Here is a 27,150-nt window from a genome sequence, read left to right as displayed (position 1 = left end):
TTACATTGTGTTTAGGCAGACCAGTGCAAATTTGTAATATTAAACGCCGTATAAATAGGTATGTCATTACCAGTGTGAATGAGGCCTCATGTTGCTCACATATGTGATTAGCTTTTGCATGAAAGTTTACATTGGGGTAAAAGTTTGGATTCTAAAAATCTCCAAAACTAGAATGTTCAAAACATGAAAAACTAATACAACACACAGCATCTTCCCCATAAACAAGGTTTAGCGTTACAATTCAGCTGTGCAGCAAACCAATGAACAGTTCTGTCTCTGATTAGTCTAAAAACAGACCATTGTTCTTCATCCAAATCAGAGAGAGGACATCACATTAGCCATATTCCTCCTCCTCCTCCTCATTCAACTCCCTCATGGCCTTCTGCTTGTATGCGTTCCAGGGGTCTCCTCCGTGTCGTTCTTCATCACTGTCTTCATAATAACCTGCACAAGCACAAGAAAGCAGAATAAAACAGCAGCAAACCTCAATATAAGGAGTAATATAGCATTTGAAACGACTCTGGCATCCTAGAAGATGCTTTTCATACACACCTTGCCCACCGACATAAAGCTGCAGTAAACTCTTCCATTGAAAACAAACACACACTTTTCCCTGCAAGTTAAGTGTATACTGTACTGATTTGCATTGCATAATAGCACATTATGAAAAACTTGTCTTAACCACTTAAGCCCCGGACCATATTGCTGCCTAAAGACCCAAGGGGTTTTTACAGTTCGGGACTGCGTCGCTTTAACAGACAATTGCGTGGTCGTGCGACGTGGCTCCCAAACAAAATTGGCGTCCTTTTTTCCCCACAAATAGAGCTTTCTTTTGGTGGTATTTGATCACCTCTGCGGTTTTTATTTTTTGCGCTATAAACAAAAATAGAGCGAAAATTTTGAAAAAAATTCAATATTTTTTTCTTTTTGCTGTAATAAATATCCCCCAAAAACATTATTTTTTCCTCAGTTTAGGCCGATACGTATTCTTCTACCTATTTTTGGTAAAAAAAAAAAAAAAAAAAAAAAATCGCAATAATCGTTTATCGGTTGGTTTGCGCAAAATTTATAGCGTTTACAAAATAGGGGATAGTTTTTTGTTTTTTTTTACTACTAATGGCGGCGATCAGCGATTTTTTTCGTGACTGCGACATTATGGCGGACACTTCGGACATTTTTGACACATTTTTGGGACAATTGTCATTTTCACAGCAAAAAATGCATTTAAATTGCATTGTTTATTGTGAAAATGACAGTTGCAGTTTGGGAGTTAACCACAGGGGGCGCTGTAGGAGTTAGGGTTTACTTTGTGTGTGTTTACTAGTGTAGGGGGGTGTGGCTGTAGGAATGACGTCATCGATCGTGTCTTCCCTATAAAGGGAATGACGCGATCGATGCGCCGACACAGTGAAGCACGGGGAAGCCGTGTTTACACACGGCTCTCCCCGTTCTTCAGCTCCGGGGAGCGATCGCGACGGAGCGGCTATAAACAAATAGCCGCGCCGTCGTCCTGGATCGCTCCCCGAGCGGACCCGACCTCCGCATGTACCGGGGGGGGTCCCGATCGGACCCCCCACCCACGTCTAGCAGAGGACGAACAGGTACGTACATGTGCCTGTCCGTGCCATTCTGCTGACGTATATGTACATGAGGAGGTCGTGAAGTGGTTAAAGGGGTTGTAAAGGTTTGTTTAATTTTCTAAGGAACAGGAAGTGAGAAATTCAGACAAAGAAGAAAAAAAAAACATTTAGAAGTGAAATCAAAGAAAAAGGGAAGTGAACCAACAATGCACTAGCTTAAAGGAACCTATTTAGGAAATGAAAAACATTAACCACTTAAGGACCAAGCCTCTCTTTCTGAGATTTGGTGTTTTTTTTTTGCCTCAAAAAATTACTTAAAAGGAACACTAAAGGTTCATTTTTTATTGGATCATTTGATTGCTGTAAGCTAGAGCATTTAAATATCAGTTACCTCGTTTTTCCTTTTGACCTCCAAAATACAGTAATCCAGGTTTGAAAATGCCATTTCCTGTCTCTCCTCTTCTTGCTTTCCACCAGCATCTGAGCCGTTTTGCATGGTGGAAAGCAGAATATGCTCACCCCCTCCCTATGAATACAGCCCTGCGTGAAGAGGCTCTCTTATCCCTCACAGGCATGGAGGCTAAGCCTAATGGGAACTGTAGTTCCCATTAGGCCGTGATGTAGCAAGAATGAATGCGCACCGCAAACCAGGAAGTCAGTGAGAATAATGATTCAGGAGTGATGGAGGTGAATAAAAAAAGCTCGATTTCAACAGGTATCAAACTAGTTATAATGCAAAACATTACTTTTTACTTTATCAGCTACTGTCAGACTTTAATTTAAGAGGAAAATATTTTTGTCTTTACAACCCCTTTAAGAAAATGTTTTATATATAATATGTTTGGGGGTTCTAACACCCTAGAGAATAAAATGGTGGTCGTTTCAATACTTTTTGTCACAACGAATTTGCCCAGCGGTATAACAAGCGCACTGTTTTGGGAAAAAATTCACTTTTTTTTTTTATAAAAATGAAATAAAATTAAAAGACAAGAGTAAAGTTAACCCAATTTGTTTTCATATTGCAAAAGATACACCGAGTAAATCGATGCCCAACATGTCACGCTTCAAAAGTTGCGCCCGCTCGTGGAATGGCGACAAACTTTTACCCTTAAAAATCTCCATAGGCGAAGTCTACAGGTTGCATGTTTTGAGTTACAGAGGAGGTCTAGGGATAGAATTGTTGCTCTCGCTCTAACAATTGCGGCAATACCTCACATGTGTGGTTGGAACACAGTTTTCATATGCTGCCGCTGCTCACGTATAATCGCTTCTGCACATGAGCTCAGTGGGACGGGGCGCATGCAAAAATGTTTTTTCAACTTTTACACTGTTCTTTAAAACAAACAACAAAAAAAAAAAAAATTAAATATGAGATCTGGGGTCAAAAAGACCCTTTTAGAGCATTGGGCGGAAGTGACATTTTGACATTGCTTCCGCCCTGCAATGATATGGAGACGGGTGGTGGCCATCTTCCCCTCACTTGTCTCCATGTCAGCCCACGGATAGTATCCGATTGCCTCCGCCGACGGATCCGGTAAGTGGCAGAGGGCACCTCTCCCGCTGCCGTTAAAAGTGATTTTGCTGCGAATCCGCCACAGAGACCACTTTTATCTGAAAGTGGGCCGCCCGCAGATTCGATGGATTCCAATCTCAGAGATCATGCCAAAAAGACAAAAAAAAAATAGCCCAATGCAACGCCTGTGTGCAGAGCCGAAAAAGATCCGTGGTGCTCAGTACATGTACTGAGCACCACGGATCTTTTTCAGCTCTGCACACAGGCGTTGCATTGAGCCATTTTTGTTGTCTTTTTGGCATGATCTCTGAGATTGGAATCCATCGAATCTGCGAGTGTGTTGACCTGAATTACCATCCTTTGGATTTGGCTGGAGCAGATTGAGCTGTACTACCTATAGGCCGTCTTTGATCCCCTGTAATAGGGGGTCACCGAGTTTTGGTAAGCAGGCATTTCTCTCGGAGGTGGATCACATCAAACAAGTTTTTTTTTTGTGAAGTAATCACAATATATGGAAGAGACTGTTTTTCATACGGGTGTTTCAAGTTTGGAGTCAATTATACCATCTTCACACCAATTTTTAATACATTTTTTGTTGTGTTCTCTTTGGACTCACTAAGTTCACATTATCAATTTGCTCCATTAATATCATATGATCATTGGACTATCACATGTGTTTCTGTGGGTTCACTCATTTATTCACAATACCCATTTGCTAAAATGAATACCATATGGTTTATTTCATTGGATTATTATATGTATTTTTGTGTTTTCACTGATTTATATGCACTAAGTGACAATTAATAATCATCATTATTATGTTCATACTTTGTGCAGAAATATCACAGATAATCAGTGCCCTGATTATCAGTGTAAATGTCCCCTGTCAGCCTTGCCGGTTACCAACTCTCTTCTCCTCAATATCATAGCATGTGAGGAAAGGAATGGGCAAGTTTGTTTACATGTGATTGGACACTGATCACAAAGCGCGCTGGATGTGTGCCGCAAGGGGCGTGGTTCTGGGAGGATGACCATGGATACCCACCTAGAAGTGGACAACCGCGCTGTGGCCGTCTTTTTGCTATGAAGTGGATAAGAGTATGCAAAATATTCTTCTTGTGCAGTTATGCTGATCATACATGTGTAGCAAGCATGTTATTCAATGATGAATGAATAAATACTGATGCGCTCATATTAACTCATGTGCAATGTGAATTGTACATATACAATCAAGCAAAAAACTTGGTGAAGAAACTCTTAATATATGTGAGTAGATCATGAAAAAGTCCTGATAATTGAGTCAGTCTGCAGTGATCCTTCCCTAATTGCCAAGCTCTCACTTTAATGTGATCAGGTTACAACAACCTCCAGCAGCGATCAGATGTTTCCAGTTTCATTCAGTCACATGCAAAAGAGGAGGAAAGGAAACAGCGCAATATTGTACCATATAGATGTGGATAAAGGCTGCACTTTGTGCACTCACGTATCCTCGCTTATGTTATAGACAGGGGCCCAGATTCAGGTACGACTTGCGCTTTATTTGCGGAGGCACAGGGCAACGATTTTGCCCTGCGCCCATGCAAATATTTTGCGCTGCCCTCGATTCACGGAGCAGTAGCTCCGTAAATTGCGAGGGCGCGCCGGCAAAATTGCCCGGCGTAAGCGTGCGCAATGTAAATGATCCTGCCGGGGGCGGTAATCATTTAAATTAGGCGCGTTCCCACGCAGATCGTAAAGCGCATGCTCCGTCGGGAAACTTTCCCGACGTGCATTGCGGCAAATGACGTTGCAAGGACGTCATTTGCTTCAAAGTGAACGTGAATGGAGTCCAGCGCCATTCACGATTCACTTACGCAAACGACGTAGATTTTAAATATCGCGACGCGGGAACGTGGGTATCCTATAGCAGTGGCTGCGCCTGCTATTAAGATGTGTAACCTTACGCGAAACCCGACGTACGCAAACTACGTAATTTACGTACGCAGGGCTCGCGCAACGTTGTGAATCGGTGTTAGTATGCAATTTGCATACTATACACAGATCACAATGGGAGCGCCCCCTAACGGTCATCGCTAGAATGCAGCCTAAAATCTGCGTGGCATAAGAGCCTTATGCCACGCAGATTTTAGGCTGCAGTCGGCGTAACGAGTTCTCTGAACCAGGAGAACTCGTTACGCCGGCGCAAGTCAGCAATTGCGCTGCGTAACTATGGTTACTCAGGCGCAATTGCTACCTGAATCTGGGCCAGGGTATGTTGCCGCTCAGTTTAAGTGGACTCCTCACTCGGGATAGACATCCGATGGTCCGTCACTGTAGGCTCCTCCCCCACATGCATCGTCGCTCGTCACGTGACTTAATCATGGGTAGAATACATATATTAAGAGTTTCTTTACCAAGTTTTTTGCTTGATTGTATATGTACGATTCACATTGCACATGAGTTAATATGAGCGCATCAGTATTTATTCATTTATCATTTGGTTTAGTTCACCGTTTTTTGGATTGCTGTTGTATTATTTAGTTATTTTTTGTGTGGTTTCTTTGAGATTATTTGTTAGTAGCGCTGTAGTCCTTTTCACTATATGTTATTCAATGACATAATATAATAACTCCATATAACAGCGGTTCTATGTTTTTAATTCACCAAACTATGAAAGTGAAAACGGAAGACAAAAGTCACGCAGGGTCCAAGTAATGTACTATATTTGGAGGTGGCCAGATTTTGTGCTGGCTCATCAATTGATCCTTCACAAAACCTACACATTGATCTTGTTTCTCAAATGCTGGTGATGGATTGTACAATTTCAAAGTTTTCACCAATGCATTTTGACAATGGGCCTCGTTTATCCAGTATCTAAAAGGAAAATTAGGTTTGACTGGGCACTGTGCGCTGGTTTTAACATGGTAGGGTTCTCTCACATTTTGTATAAAATGACAGCGTTGTACACCAGTTATCACTCAATATTACCAAGCAAAGCAAATATAGTGTTAGTTACCCATGTAACGCTCCTCCTTCTCACTGTTGTCCCCATCATCTTCATCAGGATAGTCATTTCTCCAGTTGCTTTCCTCATTCTCATCATCCTCGTCATCATAAATTTCCTCTGGCTCAAGAGCTTCAGGCACCTGCCAGGGAGCACAACATGCAAAAGTGACTTCAGTTCAAATATTTTTATTAACCCGGAATTATGAGAGATTCCAAAGTTGAGGAAATTAAAAGGGTCAGAGGTCAACTGTAGCCCGACATCTTACATGCAGTTGACAAAAAAAAAAAAAAAAAAACCACACACACACACACACACACACACACACACACAGAACTGAAAAACTATTATTTCATAAGCCGTGAAGGGCGGCAGCTCATAAATCGATAATATGATTGAAGCCACCCCGTGCATTTGAAAAAGTTGAAAAGGAATCTGCAGGAGCAAGCGCCATGATCTATGTAGAAATAAAAAAAAAAGGGGGGAGGGGGAGAACAAAACCAAACAGCACTTCCAATCCTCTTAAAAAAAACAAAAACCCAGATCAGATTCACACAGTCTGCCACATTCAGACACTAAAATGCAGCACACTCATAGGTGTGCGCAGCCTTTGGCATTAGGGTGTGCACCCCAAAGCTCAAACACACTCTACCGATCACTAACTATGTTCATTCAGAAATGGAAGTGGCCGGTAAATGGCATATTTACTGGCCCCTTCCCCCACTCATCCTAAAACATCCACAGCAACAACCGGTGGGAGAGAAGGGAAGCTGGCAGTGTTGTGGGGGGAAGGAGGGGGAGCCAGGTCAGTAGGGGGAATCTGTTCTGCACAGGGCGATTAGGGTGTGCCTGGGCACACCCTGTACGCACACCTATGAGCACACTCTAAGGTCCCTTGCACATTGGGGCGTTTTTCCATGCGGTACAGCGCTAAAAATAGCGCTGCTATACCGCATGAAAAATCATGCCCTGTAGTGTTCAATGTGAAAGCCCGAAGGCTTTCACATTGAAGCGGTGCGCTAGCAGGAGCGCTCCAAAAGTCCTGCTAGCCGCATCTTTACCGCGGTATAGGAGCATCAATGGGAAATCAATGGGAAAGCGCGGCAAAACCTCACCGCTAGCGCCTGAATATCGCGGTAAATACGACGGTATAGCCGCACTACAAATAGCGTGGCTATACCGTCACCGCGGCTGCACGCCTCAGTGTGAAAGCAGCCTAAATATCCACAGCCACTTGGGGAGGGGGGGGGGGGACGACGACATAAAACACTACAATAAGTAGTGTATAACATTTATTGAAATGGAACAATATTCACTCAGGGAAACTTGAGAGGAAGCGTCTTTAACCACCGAGCTAATTTTGGCACTTCTCTCCTTCATGTACAAATCTAAATTTTTTGCTAGAAAATTAATCAGAACCCCCAAACATATATATATAAATAATATTTTTTAGCAGACACCCTAGGGAATAAAATGGCGGTCATTGCAACTTTTTTTCCCCCCCTCGCACGGTATTTGCGCAATAATTTTTCAAACGCCTTTTTTTGGGGAAAAAAAACGGTTTCATGAATTAAAAGATAACAAAACAGTAAAGTTAGCCCAATTTTTTTGTATAATGTGAAAGATGATGTTACGCCGAGTAAATAGATACCCAACATGTTACGCTTTCAAATTGCGCACATTCATGGAATGGCGCCAAACTTCGTTATTTAAAAATCTCCATAGGTGACGCTTTAAATTTTTTTACAGGTTACTATTTGAGTTTCAGAGAAGGTCTAGTGCTAGAATTGTTGCACACGCTCTAACGCACGCAACAATACCTCACATGTGGGGTTTGAATGGCGTTTACATATGTGGGCGGGACCTGCATGCATGTATGTTCGCTTCTGCGCGCAAGATAACGGGGACAGGGGCGTTTTGAAAAATTTTTTTTTACAGTTGTTTTTTTTTTTTATCACTTTTATTCCTATTACAAGGAATGTAAACATCCCTTGTAAGAGGAATCACTGTGACAGGTCCTCTTTATGGAGAGATGTCGGGTCAATAAGACCCCACATCTCTCCTCCAGGCGTACAAGCATGAAATCGGTGGAGAAAAAAACCCCAAAAAAAACGATCACATGCCGACAGCCGCGATTGCGGCATTGTGTACTTCCGGGTACCGGGCGTGACGTCATAACATCGCACGCGGTCCTCCGACGGTCATAGAGATGACTGTGACCGTTTGGTCACCAGTCATCTCTATGGTTCTGCAGCAAGCGCCGGCCAATTCGCTCTCCGGGCCCCCGATGGCACAGGAGAGCCCGGATGGTGGCGGGAGGGCGGTGCCTATAAGAACGATCAAGCGGCGGAAACACCGCTTTGATCGTTCTTATGGTGCAGAGAATTGGCGGCTGAAGACGGCGATATCTGAATGATGCCTGTAGCTGCAGGCATCATTCAGATATCACCGCACAAAGCCGAGAATGTCCCAGGGACGTCCTCGGTGGTCAAGAGGTATTTAAAAAAAATAAAAATAAAAACACACACACACACACACACACACACACACACACACACACACACACACCCTTAGTGCCCATTTGTGGATCAGCGGTCTCCTAGGTGACATGTTTCCAGTGTACAACCCTCTTTCTCAAGCCTGGCATTCAGAGACTGTGGGTGACATTTATGGAGCATTCTATATTGTCACAGAAGGGGGACGGACACTGGCTACTGCAAATACCAATTTAACCATACAACAATGATTATAAAAAAACAACCTCTTGTGCAAAGAGTTAGGATAATACATATAAAACAAAGAAAGTAGAAATACAGTGCCTTGCGAAAGTATTCGGCCCCTTTGAACTTTGCGACCTTTTGCCACATTTCAGGCTTCCAAACAAAGATATAAAAGTTAAAACTGTAATTTTTTTTGAAGAATCAACAAGTGGGACACAATCATGAAGTGGAAACGAAATTTGGATATTTCAAACTTTAACAAATAAAAAACTGGAAAATTGGGCGTGCAAAATGATTCAGCCCCTTTACTTTCAGTGCAGCAAACTCTCTCCAGAAGTTCAGTGAGGATCTCTGAATGATCCAATGTTGACCTAAATGACTAATGATGATAAATAGAATCCACCTGTGTGTAATCAAGTCTCCGTATAAATGCACCTGCACTGTGATAGTCTCAGAGGTCCGTTTAAAGCGCAGAGAGCATCATGAAGAACAAGGAACACACCAGGCAGGTCCGAGATACTGTTGTGGAGAAGTTTAAAGCAGGATTTGGATACAAAAAGATTTCCCAAGCTTTAAACATCCCAAGGAGCACTGTGCAAGCGATAATATTGAAATGGAAGGAGTATCAGACCACTGCAAATCTATGAAGACCTTGCCGTCCCTCTAAACTTTCAGCTCATAGAAGGAGAAGACTGATCAGAGATGCAGCCAAGAGGCGGATGATCACTCTGGATGAACTGCAGAGATCTACAGCTGAGGTGGGAGACTCTGTCCAAAGGACAACAATCAGTCGTATACTGCACACATCTGGCCTTTATGGAAGAGTGGCAAGAAGAAAGCCATTTCTTAAAGATATCCATAAAAAAAGTGTCGTTTAAAGTTTGCCACAAGCCACCTGGGAGACACACCAAACATGTGGAAGAAGGTGCTCTGGTCAGATGAAACCAAAATCGAACTTTTTGGCAACAATGCAAAACGTTATGTTTGGCGTAAAAGCAAAACAGCTCATCACCCTGAACACACCATCCCCACTGTGAAACATGGTGGTGGCAGCATCATGGTTTGGGCCTGCTTTTCTTCAGCAGGGACAGGGAAGATGGTTAAAATTGATGGGAAGATGGATGGAGCCAAATACAGGACCATTCTGGAAGAAAACCTGATGGAGTCTGAAAAAGACCTGAGACTGGGATGGATATTTGTCTTCCAACAAGACAATGATCCAAAACATAAAGCAAAATCTACAATGGAATGGTTCACAAATAAACATATCCAGGTGTTAGAATGGCCAAGTCAAAGTCCAGACCTGAATCCTAATCGAGAATCTGTGGAAAGAACTGAAAACTGCTGTTCAAACGCTCTCCATCCAACCTCACTGAGCTCGAGCGGTTTTGCAAGGAGGAATGGGCAAAAATTTCAGTCTCTCGATGTGCAAAACTGATAGAGACATACCCCAAGCGACTTACAGCTGTAATCGCAGCAAAAGGTGGCGCTACAAAGTATTAACTTAAGGGGGCTGAATAATTTTGCACGCCCAATTTTTCTATTTTTTTTTTTTTTTTTTAAAGTTTGAAATATCCAATAAATTTTGTTCCACTTAATGATTGTGTCCCACTTGTTGTTGATTCTTCAAAAAAAAAAAAAAAAAAAAAAAAAAATCAGTTTTATATCTTTATGTTTGAAGCCTGAAATGTGGCAAAAGGTCACAAAGTTCAAGGGGGCCGAATACTTTTGCAAGGCACTGTATAAATTGCACTTAACACAGCTGGATTTAAAAAAACTAAATGTGATCATTTTAAAGGTGGGGGCGATTCAGATTCTATACTCACTGTGTAGAATATATACACGCACACCGGGGTAAAATGTAATCTTGAATTTTATTAACTCTCTTGCAAAAAAAAAAAAAAAAAAAGTTTGCATTATGAGATAGTGTGAGCATCCAATTCCTCATTTAAATCTTTAGGAGTCGGGGGTGTCTAGTTTATATATCCAATATGTTTCCCAATTGCAGCCTACATAATCTCTCAGAATCTAGGGGAAATCGGTATGAATCAGCTCCATCTACTTTAAGTGCTTGCACACTTTGTCATTTTCCTTCTACACTGGTCCAAACAACATTTTTCAGGCAGTGGATATCAGCTGCAATGCTTCCACTAAAATAGAAGCCTTGACTCAGACTGCCAGGGTTGCTTGAGGTTTATTTTTGTTGCGTCATGATATGCTGATCAGCTTGCCCAAGGTTTTTAGCATCATGAAATGGGGGGGGACTGCTTTTTAAAAAAAAAAAGTCAAGGCTCTCACTTTTATCTACAGTATAGGAAGGAAAGGATTTATTTAAATTATATATATATACACACACACTGTGGAAGGATGTAAAGGGTTTACTTCTATGGACAGACTGGAAGGGTAGAAAAGGCTTTAGACATCTATGCCTCCCAGTGTTTGATGAATGAGGATGATCAACTTTTTTATAGCAATGCATGACGATATTCTCCACATGTGCAATAGAAGCAGCTATCCAATTGGACAACTTTGCAGTACCCGTGTGGTTTCTAGTCGGCCTCACAATGAAGATCTGGTAAGAGCAAGGAGGAGGGAGTATAAGGTACAACCCCCCACACACTGCAGGGGAAGGGGTTAGTTAAAGGCTAACTGCACTGAAAAGTACAGCTATTAAAGCGGAGTTCCACCCTATTTTTCAACTAATTAGCATTCGATTTAACACTGCCCCCTTAAATCTAATTGGCATGTGGTTTTTTTTTCTTTGAAAAACTCACGGTTTTCTTCCTGTGAGTTCATTTCCCCACTGCGGCGGAATGGCTTCTCCGCCGCATGCAGCGCTGCTATGCCTCCTGGGAGATGTGCGTCATCAATCCCAGGAGGCTGGGCTGAACGATCGCAGCCGTGGTTGAACATCTCGGGGGGGGAGGGAGGGAGGGCAGTGCCGCCCATAGAGGTGGTGTCCTCTTCCCCCTCTCCAACTCCTAGCACCGCCCCCGTCTCTCCACCTCCACCACCCGCCCGCCATCTGTCTCCAGTGAGCGGAGATACAGATCATCAGGCTGACTGATGGGCACCAATAATGCACTGGTGTCACAGTTAGTGGGAGAGCGGAGCTTGCAGCATATACCCTCCACTGTGCCATCAAACACAATCACTCTTGGGCCATCAAATGCATCCACTGTGCCCAACGCTGCCTCACTGTGCCCAACGCTGCCTCACTGCCCGTAACTGTGCCCTTGCTGTGCCCAACACTGCCTCACTGTGCCCAACGCTGCCTCACTGCCCGTAACTGTGCCCTCACTGTGCCCAATGCTGCCTCACTGTGCCCTCACTGTGCCCAATGCTGCCTCACTGTGCCTGTAACTGCGCCCTCACTGTGCCCAACACTGCCTCACTGTGCCCGTAACTGTGCCCGTAAAACGCATCCATGTGCTGAGGGCTATGCGATTTGGCGGGGGGACCGATGCGGTGTGCTGCGATGTGCCGGGGCCGATGCTGCGGGGTGCTGTGCGGGGGCCAATGCAGCACAGGGATGGTGGGAACCCCTCATAATGAGCACAGAAGGAGTACAGCCACAGGAACTCAGTGCAGGGATGGTGGGAACCCCTCATGAACGGTTCCCACCATCCCTGTTCTGTGCCGACTTCCTGTGCCTGTACTCCTGCTGTGCTCATTATGAGCGTACAAATCCGAATTGAGTTTCGGGCACAAAATACGAAATAATGGCTAATGCGAAACGGAACTAAACAAAATGAATTTATTGACAGTGCACATGTCTAGTATATGTATACACACCACATATATGAGTGTGTCATGATCCTACGGGGTAAAAATGACTGCACCAGCCAAGTAGATACTGGCTGGAAAAAGCGCCCAGAGGCGATTCAGTTCGCATGCGTTGCGCTATACAAGTCATTCATTCATAACTCGATAGATCGATAGATCGATAGATCGATAGATCGATAGATCGATAGATCGATAGATCGATAGATCGATAGATACAAACATTTTGTTATGTAGATATATCTGCACAGGAACAAATTATTTAGTATATTTACTGGTTCCTGGAAGGAGTAGGGGAGGGGAGGTTTGCATAGATAAGGGGCGGCAACTTTCTCTGACACTCCCGTTGCTATTGAAACCTGATCTGAAACATATTAGACTGCTTGTGCAAGATCTGAAATCCAGGAAGTCATACAGTCTGGCTTCATGATGCCCACACTTAAGATGGCCCCAGTCAATTTCTATTTTATAAAGTGTCTAAATGCTGTAACAACCTAACAAAACGGACCTTAGTTTACAGACTAACTTTACTAGAATACATTAAGCTTGTGTATTACAGGGGTATTTATATATAAAAAGTGAAATTGTGGCCGGAACTCCGCTTTAAGCATAGATTATGAGGAGTCCTTTAAACTTGTATTTCTTACCAGTTCCTGCTCACATGAGTATGGCTGAACAGACAAAATGTCCTGAATCCAGTTCTGTGGAGCAGCTTCTGCATAATATAGGTCATACACAAATTCGTCTGGGTTCTCCCTGTGCTCAGATCCTGCATCAGACAAAGTCAGTTTCTCCCGAATCATTTTCACAGAGTTGCAGGTAATTGTTTCAGGGTCACGCTCCTGAAAATCAAGAACATATTGTCATTATCAACATACGATAGTCAAATCCCTTTTCTTTTTTTTTTTTTATAATAAAGGTACATAATTCTGCATATATAAATAATTATTTATTACATGAGCCCTCAAAGTTAAACTTTTTTTTTTTTTTCAAATATTTTTAAACTTTTTTTTTTTAAAAGGGGAAAAGAAAAGTAGGAGTAACAAATCTTGACAGTTTGAGGGGGGGGGGGTAAGGTGAGAAGAGGGGAGTTTTGTTGCATAATCATGCAGTGTACTCTGCGAAAAAATAAATAGTTTACACAGTTTATTAGCCATAGTGACTGTGCCTTGCTGATCCTCTTACCTGTCTTCCAGTTATGGATATTTTGCTGCCACTAATGACATGAAGCATTTAAGCGAGTGCAGCCCAAGGTGACAACCAGGGCTGTGGAGTCGGTAGATAAATGTTCCGACTCCTCAGTTTTATGTACTTCCGACTCAGACTCCTCGACTCCGACTCCTCTGTATTAATATGCGAATGTATTTTATACATTCCTTGAGGGAAAGAAACGCAACCTACCACCAGTGTCATCTTAAGAGCATTATAGGCCCCCGGGCAATACAGTGCACTGGGGCCCTGTCTACACAATCACGCACGAGAATTACTGACAAAAATCATAACATTTACTGGCAGAACCACATTTTTTACTGCCACTGCAAAAAAAGTACCTAAAATTACAGTTTTCAGTGCCCAACAATGCAAATGTCAGTATTTAAACTATAAACATATACAGTAGCTAGTGCTATTAGAAATGTGTTTAAGTTAAACAAAAGTAAAAAAAAAAAAAATGTCTTCATTGACATGAAGGTCAGGTTACTATAACCCAGCCAGCACAGAGTTTCCTCTTACATCAGAGTCTGCAGGATTCCCCCTTACAGTGAAAGGGAACTCTTATGTAAAGGGGAACGCTGCAGATCATGATCTAAGGGGGGAACTCCGATGTGGAGGGGGGCTATTGGGACCAGAGGCAGCCTTATATCAGAGTCCACTGCTTTCTCTTTGCCACTTACATCAGGGTCCGCAGACTGAGTTCCCCCTTGCATTGTAAGGGGGAATCCTGCAGACTCTGATGTGGGGGGTACTCTGGTGACCAGAGACCACCTTCCTTAGATTAAATACACTAAGGTAAGGGGGGTCACTAATATAGGAGGGGGAACCTTTATTTCAGTGCCCCCTTACATTTTTGCATTCACTCCCCCTTACATCAGCAACCCCCCGCACTCGTGGAGGACCGGATCTTCTCTGTGATTTCCGCGAACTGGGCATGGGCAGTTCTAACCCGTCACTCTCCATAATTTTTTAATGGGGTTGCTGGGCAGCCGGTGGGGCCCCCCAGGCAAGCGGGGCCCCCGGGCAACTGCCCAGCGTGCCCAATGGAAAAGATGGCCCTGCCTACCACAGGACTACTGGCTGGGAAGCCAACAGTCTACTGTATTGCACAGTTTAAGCAAAAGACAAACACAATGAAAACAAAGTTTTATAAAAAAAAAAAATATTAATCAATCAAGTGGCTGGATAGTAGCAGCAGGCATAAACATCAGGAACAGGATCTTTACCAGTTCAAAAATACAAACCACATTATTTGGTTGTTTTAGAACAAAAACAAAGCTCATCTATAATGAACCAAAAACAAAATCTGTAAAACCTAGAAATGGTTTATATTATTCTTGAAATGTAGTTATAGGCTTAGCAAATGCAAATCAATTCAATGTAGAGTTCTAAGGAAGAGAATTGCCTCTGCCAGATCCTCTTTCATAGAGGCTCTTATTTTTAGGGCTGAAAATAATCTTGCGACACTGACTTGGGTGGGTGGCATTGCAGTAACTATTCTGGCCACATCACTAACGATCTCTGGATAAACAAGGATGGCTTCTTCAACAGTAAGTTTTGATGAGCGATCATACTTTTCAACTTTTAGTGCTTTATAAAACTCCTGTTGGAATTTTTTTTTTTAATTCCAATCTAAATTTAGTAGGAGTCGGAGTCGGTGCATTGTTTGCCGACTCCAGGTACCCAAAATTTCCTCCGACTCCTCGACTCCGACTCCACAGCCCTGGTGACAACCAAGGCTCCCTCCATAGATACAGTGGAGGGGTGATGTAGCCACCAAGACACAGGAAATGTGTTATGTGCAGGATTATCGACAAGAACGTTCTTCCCCCTGGGGTGGGATTTTATAAAAAGGTTTTTAATAGTACAAAATGAACAGGATTACAAATGTATATAAAAAACATGCAACAAAAACAAGGTGTGCATGTGTGTGACAAATAAACAGTACATATATAGCAGCGACACCAAGACTCTCCTGTAATGGTTGTTCCCTAGTACCCGACACGTTTATGGGGTTTAGCCGTCATCAGGGGTCACATATAGGGAGAAATGTAGTCACAGTTCTTTTTAACGCAAATGGAGTGGTCTCATGAAAAATTTCATAAATGCAGATTATGCAAATGGAGATAAATCCGAGTGTCAATCCGACACTAGCTGGAAAGGATCAGACTTTGTAGCTGAAATGGTGAGCAGTGGTGTCCAGACCTCAATGGTGCAATATGGAACAATATAGGCTCAGCAGGTGAACATACAGCAATGTCGGGACCTTAAATAAGGTAATCCCAACTAGTGGGTGGCTCAAAAGAAGCCATTTTACAGCTGCTGCACTAATATTAAGCACCCCCGTGTCTCCATTAACAGACTTGTCCATATGACTGGTGTTATCCCTCCTATGTGGTGCCAAGCACCATATTGCACCATTGAGGTCTGGACACCACTGCTCACCATTTCAGCTACAAAACCTGAGTCTGATCTTATCCAGCTAATGTCGGATTGACACTCAGATTTATCTCTATTTGCATAATCTGCATTTATGAAAATTTTCCATATGAGACCACTCCATTTGAGTCAAAAAGTACAGCGACTACATTTCTCCCTATATGTGACCCCTGATGACGGCTAAACACCAGAAACGCATCAGAACTAGGGAACAACCATTACAAGAGAGTCTTGGTGTCGCTGCTATATATGTACTGTCTATGCCATTTATCACACACATGCACACCTTGTTTTTGTTGCATGTTTTTTTTTATACATTTGTAATCCTGTTCATTTTGTACTATTAAAAACCTTTTTATACACACATCAGTGTCCGGCTTATAAAATCCCACCCCAGGGGGAACAACGTTCTTGTCCATTATCTCAGGGATGCGGCCAGTAAACTGATCTCAGTGACTACCTCTTCTTTTTTCATGTGCAGGATTATCAGTTGAAAATAAAATTAGCAAGCAGCAATATAATACATTTTTGTTCAGTTCATTTGTAAATATTAGGATTTATTTTTATAAATAAGGAGGATTTGTTTTAAAATACTAATTCAATGAATGTGGCAATGCTGACATGGGATCCTAAGTCTGTGATCTATGCATTACAGTCTTATAGTTTTTCAAACAAAACTAATAGCTGGATTCAGAGAGAGTTAGACCGGCATATCAGTAGATACGCCGACCTAACTCGGAATCTGCACCGTCCTAAGTTTAAGTGTATTCTCAAACTTAGATACACTTAAACCTAGCTAAGATACGACAGCCTGCGCCGTCGTATCTTAGGGTGCAATATTTAGGCTGGCCGCTAGGTGGCGCTTCCGTTGAGGTCAGCGTAGAATATGTAAATGACTAGATACGCCTATTCACGAACGTACGTGTGCCCGTCGCAGTAAAGATACGCCGTTTACGCAAGGCGTTTTCAGGCGTAAAGTTATTCCATCAAATAGCTGGACTAGTCAATGTTAAGTATGGCCGTCGTTCCTGCGTTGAAATTTGAAAATTTTACGTCGTTTGCGTAAGTCGTCCGTGAATAGGGCTGGACGTAATTTACGTTCACGTCGAAACCAATACGTCCTTGCTGCATACTTTGGCGCAATGCACACTGGGATATGTACACGGACAGCGCATGCGCCGTTCGTAAAAAAAAACGTGAATCACGTCAGGTCACCCCCATTATCATAAAACATACCCCCTCATCCTAATTTGAATTAGGCGCGCTTATGCCGGCCCTATTTACGCTACGCCGCCGTTAGTTAGGAGGCAAGAACTTTGGGCCAGATCCACAAAAGGGATCTGCTGATACGCCGTCGTATCCCTGTTTCTATCTATGCGACTGATCCACAGAATCAGTTACGCATAGATAGGCAGAAGATCCGACAGGTGTAATAGTTTTACACTGTCGGATCTTAGGATGCAGTACCGCGGCCGCCGCTGGGGGCATTTCTCGTCGTAATCCAGCGTCGGGTATGCAAATTAGCACTTACGGAGATCCACAAAGCTTTTTCCCTTCGTTAAGTCGCCGTAAGTGTTAGTTTGCCGTCGCAAAATTAGGGCTGCTTTTACAAAGTCTAAACATAGTACACCATGTAAAAGTATACCCTTCTTTCCCGCGTCGCTGTCAAATTTTTTTTTTCCCGCCGCATCTCTTTTTTACACGTCGCGATTCACAAAACTCGGCGCAACGTAACGCAACGCAAAGCACGTCGGGAAAATAGCGTCGGGAGCATGCGCAGTACGTCCGGCGCGGGAGCGCGCCTAATTTAAATGGGACTCGCCCCATTTGAATTGGCCCGCATTGCGCCGGACGGATTTAGGATACACCGCCGCAAATTTCAAGGGAAGTGCTTTGTGGATCGGGCACTTTGCCCGAAAATTTGCGGCGGTGTAACCTAAATAGGTTACGTTCCGCTGCGCCGCCTGGCTGTGGATCTGGCCCTTTGTGAATACAGTACTTGCCCCTTTGACTTAAGGCGGCGTAGTGTAAATACGATACGCTACGCCGCCTTAACGTTGCGGCGGCGTCTCTGAATCCAGCTAAAATATTCCCCAAATATGAGAAAATGAAAAAAGACAGGAGTAGAAGGCTCTTTTATGTCTGAAATTAAAACATTTCAATTAGCCGAAGACTGACCTTCAAATTCTCCTTTTCTTTTTCAGCTTCCTCATGCACCATGTCAAAGACTTGGAAGCTGCCACCGGCATTGATTAGGGAGTCTGAATTTTCACCCGCAGAGGCCTCCACCGTCTCCAGTACCAGGTTCTGCTCCGTCACAGGGCTGGCAGGTTGACTGTTTCCTGGAGCACCATCCTGATCATCGCATTTTGGGCGGAGATTAGAGATCAAGCGGTATCTGCTGTCTTGGCGTTCGGTCTCTTTCGTAGCACGTACGTCTTTCTGGATTCTGTGGAAACTCCCCAAGGAAGGATTAAGTGCCAGGGCGGCACGGTCACGGGAAATAGCCTCACGTACATACTTCTGAACAGGTTCATCCTAAATTGAGAGACAGAAAACAAAAATAAGGTCATTTCTAAACATAAACCTCCATTGGTGGGATTCACCCGCAACGGGATTGCATTCACCGACCCTTGCAAGGTCACTTCTTGCTGAGGACTGATATACTGACGCATTTCAGCCAGCAAGAAAGTGGCGCTGTAGAAGCGGATAAAGCGCTTTCTTTAGTGATCCTGTTCGAGAGTTGCTCAGGATCACAAGTGTGCCAAGGCTCTTTTGCATAGAAACATAAAAAGTGACTGCAGAAAAAAGCGGCCTATCGTGTCTGCCCTATTTTTTTTCACTTTTTAATCTGAGCATAGATCCATGTTTGTCCCATGCATGATTGAATCCACTTACTGTTGACTGACTCATTATCTCTGCCGGAAGTCTATTCCAAGCCGTTAAGCTTCACGGTCGGGTTCCCTTACCTGGAATGGCTGCGGCTGCATCCGACAGGACAGTTGATCCGAAGATTGGCTGGGGTGCCAACATTGCAGGCCCCCCGGACAGCTAAGTATCCAATTGTCCACATAGGAAAAGTCAGCAGCTACAGCATTTGTAGCTGCTGACTTAATATTTTTTTTTCCCCCAGGTGGACCTCCACTTTAACTGATTGGTGCAGGCTAATTAATTGTTTGCTAGAGGTCACTGCACATCATTACTACTCACCCATTGGTCGCTTGAGGTCACTGCACATCATTACTGCTCACCCATTGGTCGCTAGAGGTCACTGCAAATCATTACCAGCCGCTCACCCATTGGTTGCTAGAGGTTACTGCACATCATTACCGGAGGCTCGCCCATTGGTTGCTAGAGGTTACTGCACATCATTACCGGAGGCTCGCCCATTGGTAGCTAGAGGTTACTGTGCATCATTACCGGCCGCTCACCCATTGGTCACTAGAGGTTACTGCGCATCATTACTGGCCGCTCACCCATTGGTCACTAGAGGTTACTGCGCTTCATTACTGGCCGCTCACCCATTGGTCACTAGAGGTTACTGCGCATCATTACCGGCCGCTCACCCATTGGTCACTAGAGGTTACTGCGCATCATTACTGGCCGCTCACCCATTGGTCACTAGAGGTTACTGCGCTTCATTACCGGCCGCTCACCCATTGGTCACTAGAGGTTACTGCGCATCATTACTGGCCGCTCACCCATTGGTCACTAGAGGTTACTGCGCATCATTACCGGCCGCTCACCCATTGGTCACTAGAGGTTACTGCGCATCATTACCGGCCGCTCACCCATTGGTCACTAGAGGTTACTGCGCATCATTACCGGCCGCTCACCCATTGGTCACTAGGCGTTACCGCGCATCATTACCGGCCGCTCACCCATTGGTCACTATAGGTTACTGCGCATCATTACCGGCCGCTCACCCATTGGTCACCAGAGGTTACTGCGCATCATTACCGGCCGCTCACCCATTGGTCACCAGAGGTTACTGCGCATCATTACCGGCCGCTCACCCATTGGTCACTAGAGGTTACTGCGCATCATTACCGGCCGCTCACCCATTGGTCACTAGAGGTTACTGCGCATCATTACTGGCCGCTCACCCATTGGTCACTAGAGGTTACTGCGCATCATTACTGGCCGCTCACCCATTGGTCACTAGAGGTTACTGCGCATCATTACTGGCCGCTCACCCATTGGTCACTATAGGTTACTGCGCTTCATTACTGGCCGCTCACCCATTGGTCACTGCGCATCATTACCGGCCGCTCACCCATTGGTCACTAGAGGTTACTGCGCATCATTACCGGCCGCTCACCCATTGGTCACTAGGGGTTACCGCGCATCATTACTGGCCGCTCACCCATTGGTCACTATAGGTTACTGCGCATCATTACTGGCCGCTCACCCATTGGTCACTAGGGGTTACCGCGCATCATTACTGGCCGCTCACCCATTGGTCACTAGAGGTTACTGCGCATCATTACCGGCCGCTCACCCATTGGTCACCAGAGGTTACTGCGCATCATTACCGGCCGCTCACCCATTGGTCGCTAGAGGTTACTGCGCATCATTACCGGCCGCTCAACCACTGTTTGCTAGAGATCACTGCACATGTTTACTGCCCACTGATTGTCTGCAACTCAGTGTCCCCCCCCCTGAAAGCTGCTCTGATCCTGCCAATGCTTTACTCATCTCTCCCTGCTGGTGATAAAGAATCGACACACAGCCAGCTCTGTGTTTGATCTCTGCAGGGCTGACCAGAGGGGGGGGGGGGTGGTAAGGTAAGTGAGGGGGCACAGAGAGTCACAGGCTCTAGTATCACATACAGCCCCTCCCCTGTCAGAGCAGAGGTGGCTTCACCCGCTACACCGGAAAAAGTATGAGGGCAGCGCAGGGCTCAAGGGGCAGCTGCTTTGGGCCCCACAACAATGTCTGGGCACAGGCGGCAGACCCGTGTCGCACATTAAAATGGCCCTGGATCCAATGGGCACCGCTGCTCTTAGCCAAACCTGACAAGCACAGCACTGAATCTATACAGGGCTCAAGTAGGTATAAAGTGGTGGGGGGGGGGGGGGGGGGACTGAAAGGACTTAAACCTTATTGGGCTTTCATTTAATGGTAAATGTATATTTCCACATTGGCAATTGGGATCTGGCCTCCCAGTTCGCGATCGTTACTGCGTGCGATACCGCACAGAGAAAGACCCACTTCCATGACATCACATATATGCACTCTGGTCAGGAAGGGGTTAAGCAGCTTTGTTGAAGTCTTTAGAACCCAGGAGACTACCAGTGACAACTCTCTGACAGGTGGTCAGGCCCCTCCCACCTGACAAGTCACAGCTTTAGGGTCTTCACATCTGACAGGGCTGGGGTCCTCCTACCTGTGAGCTGACAGTGGCGACGAGTCTAAAGATCTCCCTGGTGACCTGCTCGGTGTCCCCTTCCTTCTCCTCATTCTCAGCCCGCAGCCTCTTACAGCTGATAAGCAGCGCCTCCGCCGGGTCCGCTCCCCTCTTCCGCTTCACTCGCAGCACCTCCATGGCTTGCATGTTGTTTGGGCGCAGGATAATGACGTCACGCTCTTTGACCTATCGCAGCGCCCATCTTGTGTGTGGCAGTACACGTGCTTCCGGTGCCGGGGATTGTGGGAAGAGAGTGAATTGCAGTCACTGAGCACTGTGTGCTGGAGGTATGTGATAACTCTGAGTGTACAGACAGTCATTATAACACGTGGGAGATGTGTATACAGGTGTGAAGGGAGAGTATAGGATCTGCTGGCGTTGGTTCCTCCTGATAAAAGCAGTTCATTGGATTCTGGGAGCGCCTATTATACACCTAGAGGTATCACTGTCCTCACACCCCAATCCCCAGGGGGACATACTAACAGGAATGACACCAGGAATGCCCATAGACTTTACCAGGGCGATGGAATGCCCATGGAGAATAATGGAACAAAATAGAATGCCCATAGAGAATAATGGAACAAAATAGACTGCCCATAGAGGATAATGGAACAAAATAGCATGCCCATAGAGGATAATGGAACAAAATGGAATACCCATAGAAAATAATGCGGGGAAAAAAATTAAAGGGGTGGTTCCCCCTAAAACACATTGCTAACAATAGATTCGTAAGACCCGTTACACTGCGGGTAGGCTGGCTTTTTTTTTTTTTTTTTTTTTTTTATAGTACATACCGATATCTCCCCGTCTCGTTCCTTGTCGGCGTTCCTAGTTGATTGATGTTCCTCGAAAGGGCGCGTACGTGACGTCACGACTTTCCGAAAGAAGCCGAACGTCGCTGCGCATGCGCCGTATAGAGCCGACTCTATACGGCGCATGCGCAGCGACGTTCGGCTTCTTTCGGAAAGTCGTGACATCACGTACGCGCCCGTCCGAGGAACGTCAATCAACTAGTTCCGCCCACCGCCTAGGGACGAGACGGGGAGATCTCGGTATGTACGAAAAAAAAAAAAAAAAAGCCAGCCTACCCGCAGTGTAACGGGTCTTACGAATCTATTGTTAGAAATTAGTTTTAGGGGGAACCACCGCTTTAAATTAGTGACAGAATATTTAGACGTATCAAATACATTTTTTGCAAACCTACTTTTAAATGTCAGTGGAGATGTTTAAAGGAGTTGTAAAGTAAAACATGTTTTCACCTTAATGCAATCTATGCATTAAGGTGAAAAAACATCTGATGCTGCCGCCCCCGAGCCCCCGTTATACTTACCCGAACCCTCGAAAGTCCCGTGCGCGGTCCTGAGATCCTCTTCGCCGCTCAGCCTGGCCGCTGATTGGCTAGAGCGGATGGATTGAGAGCAGCGCAGCCATTGGCTGGCGCTGCTGTCAATCGCATCCAGTGACGCGGCGCGCCGAGGGGCGGGGTCGAGTGATACAGTGAGTGGCTATGGCCGCTCGCTGTATCACGGGAGCGCTCCCGCAATTACTCACCACCATGCGAGCTCTCTCGCATGACTGTGGTCAGTTCTTGCAGGGAGGACCAGAGACAGTGCCGAGAGACCCCAGAAGACGTGGATCGGGGCCACTCTGTGCAAAACGAACTGCACAGTGGAGGTAAGTATAACATGTTTGTTTTTTTAAAGGAAAACTTTTTTTTCCTTTAATAACCCTTTAATATTGAGATTAGATGGGATTATTATTGTTTTCTATGGCTTTCTATGGCATAACAAAGGTGAATGACAGAAGGGAATGTCCATAGAGCAGGGGTCTCAAACTGGCGGCCCTCCAGCTGTCGCAAAACTACAAGTCCCATGAGGCATTGCAAGGCTGACAGTTACAAGAATGACTCCCACAGGCAGATGCATGATGGGACTTGTAGTTTTGAAACAGCTGGAGGGTCACCAGTTTGGGACCCCTGCCATAGAATATAATGGGAAACAAAATTAAATAACAAACATGTTATACTGATCTTCTCTGTGCAATAGTTTGCACAGAGCAGCCCTGATCCTCCCACTTCTGGCTGTGTTTGTCCATTGACAAACACAGAGCAGCCAGGCCCTCGCTCCCTCCTTACATGCTGTGATTGGCAGCAGCAGCTGCCAATGGCTCTGGCAGGCTCGATGTGTATGCTGTTTTGCCATACATCATACGGCCAAGCAGTTACACATTAACAGGAAACATCAATGAACAACCGCAGTGCTTAACAGCGCCATGGTAGTTTGTTGAGAACTACAAGCCGACAGCCGCAAAGGCTGCTGGACCTTGTCGTTTTCAGTTCACATAACTCTGAATGAGTGATGCAGACGGGTGGGCGGAGCCCCTCCCATCCATGTTATTTACAGATTCTGACAGCGAGCAAGGGGAAGAAGATCCTCCACCACCTGTGACATTAGGGAGCTAAGGAGGCCTGAATATGGGTGTAACATTATAACAAGAGAGGGGGACCCTTTCTCTGATCGAGTTTGACTTTCACTTACAGGTCGCCTCCCCACCCCCTACTAGGGATGAGCTCCTGCGTGTTCGCACACTCCACGTGCAGAGCCCGCCAGGAAGTTGGCACGGCGCTGTGCTAATCACAGGTAGGGAGACATTGTCCCGATGCGCGGCTGCAGAGATCAGGAAATGTCTCACTGCCTGTGATTAGCGCAGCACAGTGCCAACTTCCTGACGGGCTCTGCACGTGGAGTGTGCGAACACGCCGGAGCTTATCCCTACTCCCTACCTGCAACTGGACAGTGAAAATAGAAGCAGCACACCAATGAGCTTATCTGTCTATCACTCTGCATTCTTCTTCTGTTAACATGCGCCTTGCACTGCAGCACACCTCATTGGCTCTTTGTGCTGCTCTCTGCTGTGCAGACTGTAGAGTAAGGATGAGCTCCGGCGTGTTCGCATATAACACGTGCAGAGCCCGCCAGGAAGTCGGCACCCACACTGCGCTAATCACAGGCAGACATTGTCCGATGCTCGGCTGCAGAGATCGGGAAATGTCTGCCTGGCTGTGATTAGCGCAGCGCGGGTGCCGACTTCCTGGCAGGCTCTGCACGTGTTCTATGCGAACACGCCGGAGCTCATCCTTACTGTAGAGTAGACTGCAAGAGGCTGATATCAAGTCAGGTTTAAGTATTTACACGGATTGCATTTAAAAATACATTTAATGAGAACAGAGCTGCATTTATTTGTACCAGTTGTTACACCCGCCGATGTTTGTAGGAATTGGCCTTTAATAAACTACACCTGTCAGATTGGCTGAGCTGGTAACCGATGTAAAAGTTTTCCTTTTCAGGTTTCTTCTGCAGTAACATCCCAAGGTGAATGCTTGCCCAACCATGGTTTTCTGTGGCCGTGTTAACCCTACAACAGGGGCGCTAGATTGGGTGGAAGAAGGCGAGGACTATGATTATCACCAAGAGATTGCCAGGTGAGTTTTGGCTAAAGGGAATTAGCAAATATGAGATGCGTAGATACTTCAATGGTATAACAATGCCTAATATTCACTTATTTAAAAAAAAAAAAGCTATTTGCTGGTTTTCAAGTAAGGTACATTTCAGTCACGGCGTGTCAGTTATGTAATGAAAGGGGTCTAAGTGTATAAAAATATGCTGTACAATTGTGACAAATATTCATATTTCTACAATGAAAATTAGGGTTGTCCCGATACCGACACTAGTATCGGGACCGATACCGAGCATTTGGCGATACCTGGGATGGGAGAAGTCAGCGGACGGAGTCGGCAAGCGGAGGGCGGGGGCGGAGAGTCCTCAGGCGAGTAAGCTTGCAGCCGCATCATGATCCATCCGCGACTGCAACCGTCGCATTCGGTAAAGGAAGTGACGCTCCGTGTTGCCGTTACACTGTCCGTGCTTGAAAATCTGCGATGCCCAACTTGGTACACCCTGCACGCGGCCTCAATAAAGCAGCAGCGAACATCTTGTTACACCCAGCCCGAACTACATGGGCTGGGTGTAACAAGATGTCTGCTGCTGCTTTATTGAGGCAGGGTGTACCAAGATGGGCATCCCCTGTCAGTGCCAGCCACCAGTGCCCCCTGTCAGTGCCAGCCACCAGTGCCCCCTGTCAGTACTCATCAGTGCTGCATATCAGTGCCACCTAATCTGTATTGTGCTTTAAAACGGTCACCTGACATTAAAAAATAGTATCGGTAATCGGTAGGGGTGCAACGGATCAAAAAACGTACGGTTCGGATCAGAGTCACGGATCGGATCATTTTTCGGATCGGCAAAAAAAATAAAATGTTGCAACGTGGCTCAAGCAAAGTGCTTAAAGCCCTAGTGGCTCAAGCATGTGTTTAAAGCCCTCGTTTTGCAAAACTGAATATGGCCTCATGTCTGCACCTATAAACACACCGATGGCGTTTGTGATGGCTTTTGCCCGGTCTGATTGTGCAACAAGGGGCTGCTTAAATGCTGCGCTGATGAGCGGTTGTTGAGCAGCTTTTGTTTTCATTTTCACTCCTGTCAGTGAAACACCAGGGTGATGTCGCTTCATGCGTGGCCATGCTTGATGTGTTTCCACTGTCATATGGCTTTTTTGTGCCACAGTGCCTACACACCATCCTACACAGTGCCTACACACCATCACGGTTTTATCCACTAACCTCTTTCCTTCATCATTATATTTGACAGGGAAGCCAAAATGCTCCCATACAGGGGATTTAAATGACGCGGGGCGTTCAAGCTCCTCCACTCGCCATGACCACGCTGTGTGTGGACTGAACACGCACACAACTCTTTTTTTTTTCCAGAAATCAATCCGCGGATCACACGTGTGCGGTTCGGATCAATATCTTCGGTGCGGATCGATGACAATCCGTTGTACCACTAGTAATCGGTATCGGCGAGTACTTGAAAAAAAGTATCGGTACTTGTACTCGGTCTTAAAAAAGTTGTATTGGGACAACCCTAATGAAAATTAATGTATTTTCTATGATATGATCATAAGCACCATCTAGTGGCCATAATGCAAGATTTCTTCCTGACTGTATTATAAAAAATAAAATAAAAAAAACACTCATCATGGCCCGGAGATGGTGCTTACGATCACAGAAAATGTTGTATTACACAGAAACAGTGATTTTATTTGGAGCTGTACGAATGTTTGTTTGTCACATGTATACAGCAAATACTTTATACCTAGACACCGAAAAGTATCTAAAACTAAAAACGTTTTTCCTATTTTTGGTTAGGGTGGGGGAGGATTAGAAATCTACCAGAAAGGAACAGAGAATAAAATCTGCACCAGCAACAGTAGCCTTCTCCTGCAGCACTAAAAGAAAGCATTTTTGATAACGCAAAACTATGGGCAACATTTTTCATTTTATTTTTTTCATTTTGGATAGAGCAAGGGAGGGTTATAACCCCTGTCAGATTTTTTTTTTTTCACCGTCTGTATCCCATTGGGGAGATTTACCTTCACTTCCTGTCCCATAG

General features: G+C 45.1%; 2 protein-coding genes across 2 annotated transcripts in view; one reads left to right on the top strand and one right to left on the bottom strand.

Annotated features, from left to right (window-relative positions):
* Positions 1–214: 214 nt before the first annotated feature.
* Positions 215–21,829, bottom strand: SLC7A6OS (solute carrier family 7 member 6 opposite strand). Its single transcript, XM_040329112.1, has 5 exons — positions 21,620–21,829; positions 18,409–18,768; positions 13,227–13,421; positions 6,089–6,218; positions 215–444 (listed from the first exon to the last, which is right to left on the bottom strand). The coding sequence occupies exons 1-5, from the start codon at positions 21,785–21,787 to the stop codon at positions 335–337; spliced, it is 963 nt and encodes a 320-aa protein (XP_040185046.1). The 5' UTR covers positions 21,788–21,829; the 3' UTR covers positions 215–334.
* The window catches only part of PRMT7 (protein arginine methyltransferase 7), a 69,366-nt gene continuing 64,039 nt past the window's right edge, over positions 21,824–27,150 (top strand). Inside the window, exons 1-2 of the mRNA XM_040329111.1 lie at positions 21,824–21,927; positions 24,987–25,121. Coding sequence (XP_040185045.1) covers positions 25,030–25,121 — 92 coding nt within the window. The 5' untranslated portion in view covers positions 21,824–21,927; positions 24,987–25,029. The remainder of the gene's footprint in view (positions 21,928–24,986; positions 25,122–27,150) is intronic.

Source organism: Rana temporaria, chromosome 11, assembly GCF_905171775.1.
Source record: "Rana temporaria chromosome 11, aRanTem1.1, whole genome shotgun sequence".
Taxonomy (NCBI): domain Eukaryota; kingdom Metazoa; phylum Chordata; class Amphibia; order Anura; family Ranidae; genus Rana; species Rana temporaria.
Note: the sequence above shows the minus strand (reverse complement) of the source record. Positions and strands in the feature narration are given on the sequence as shown.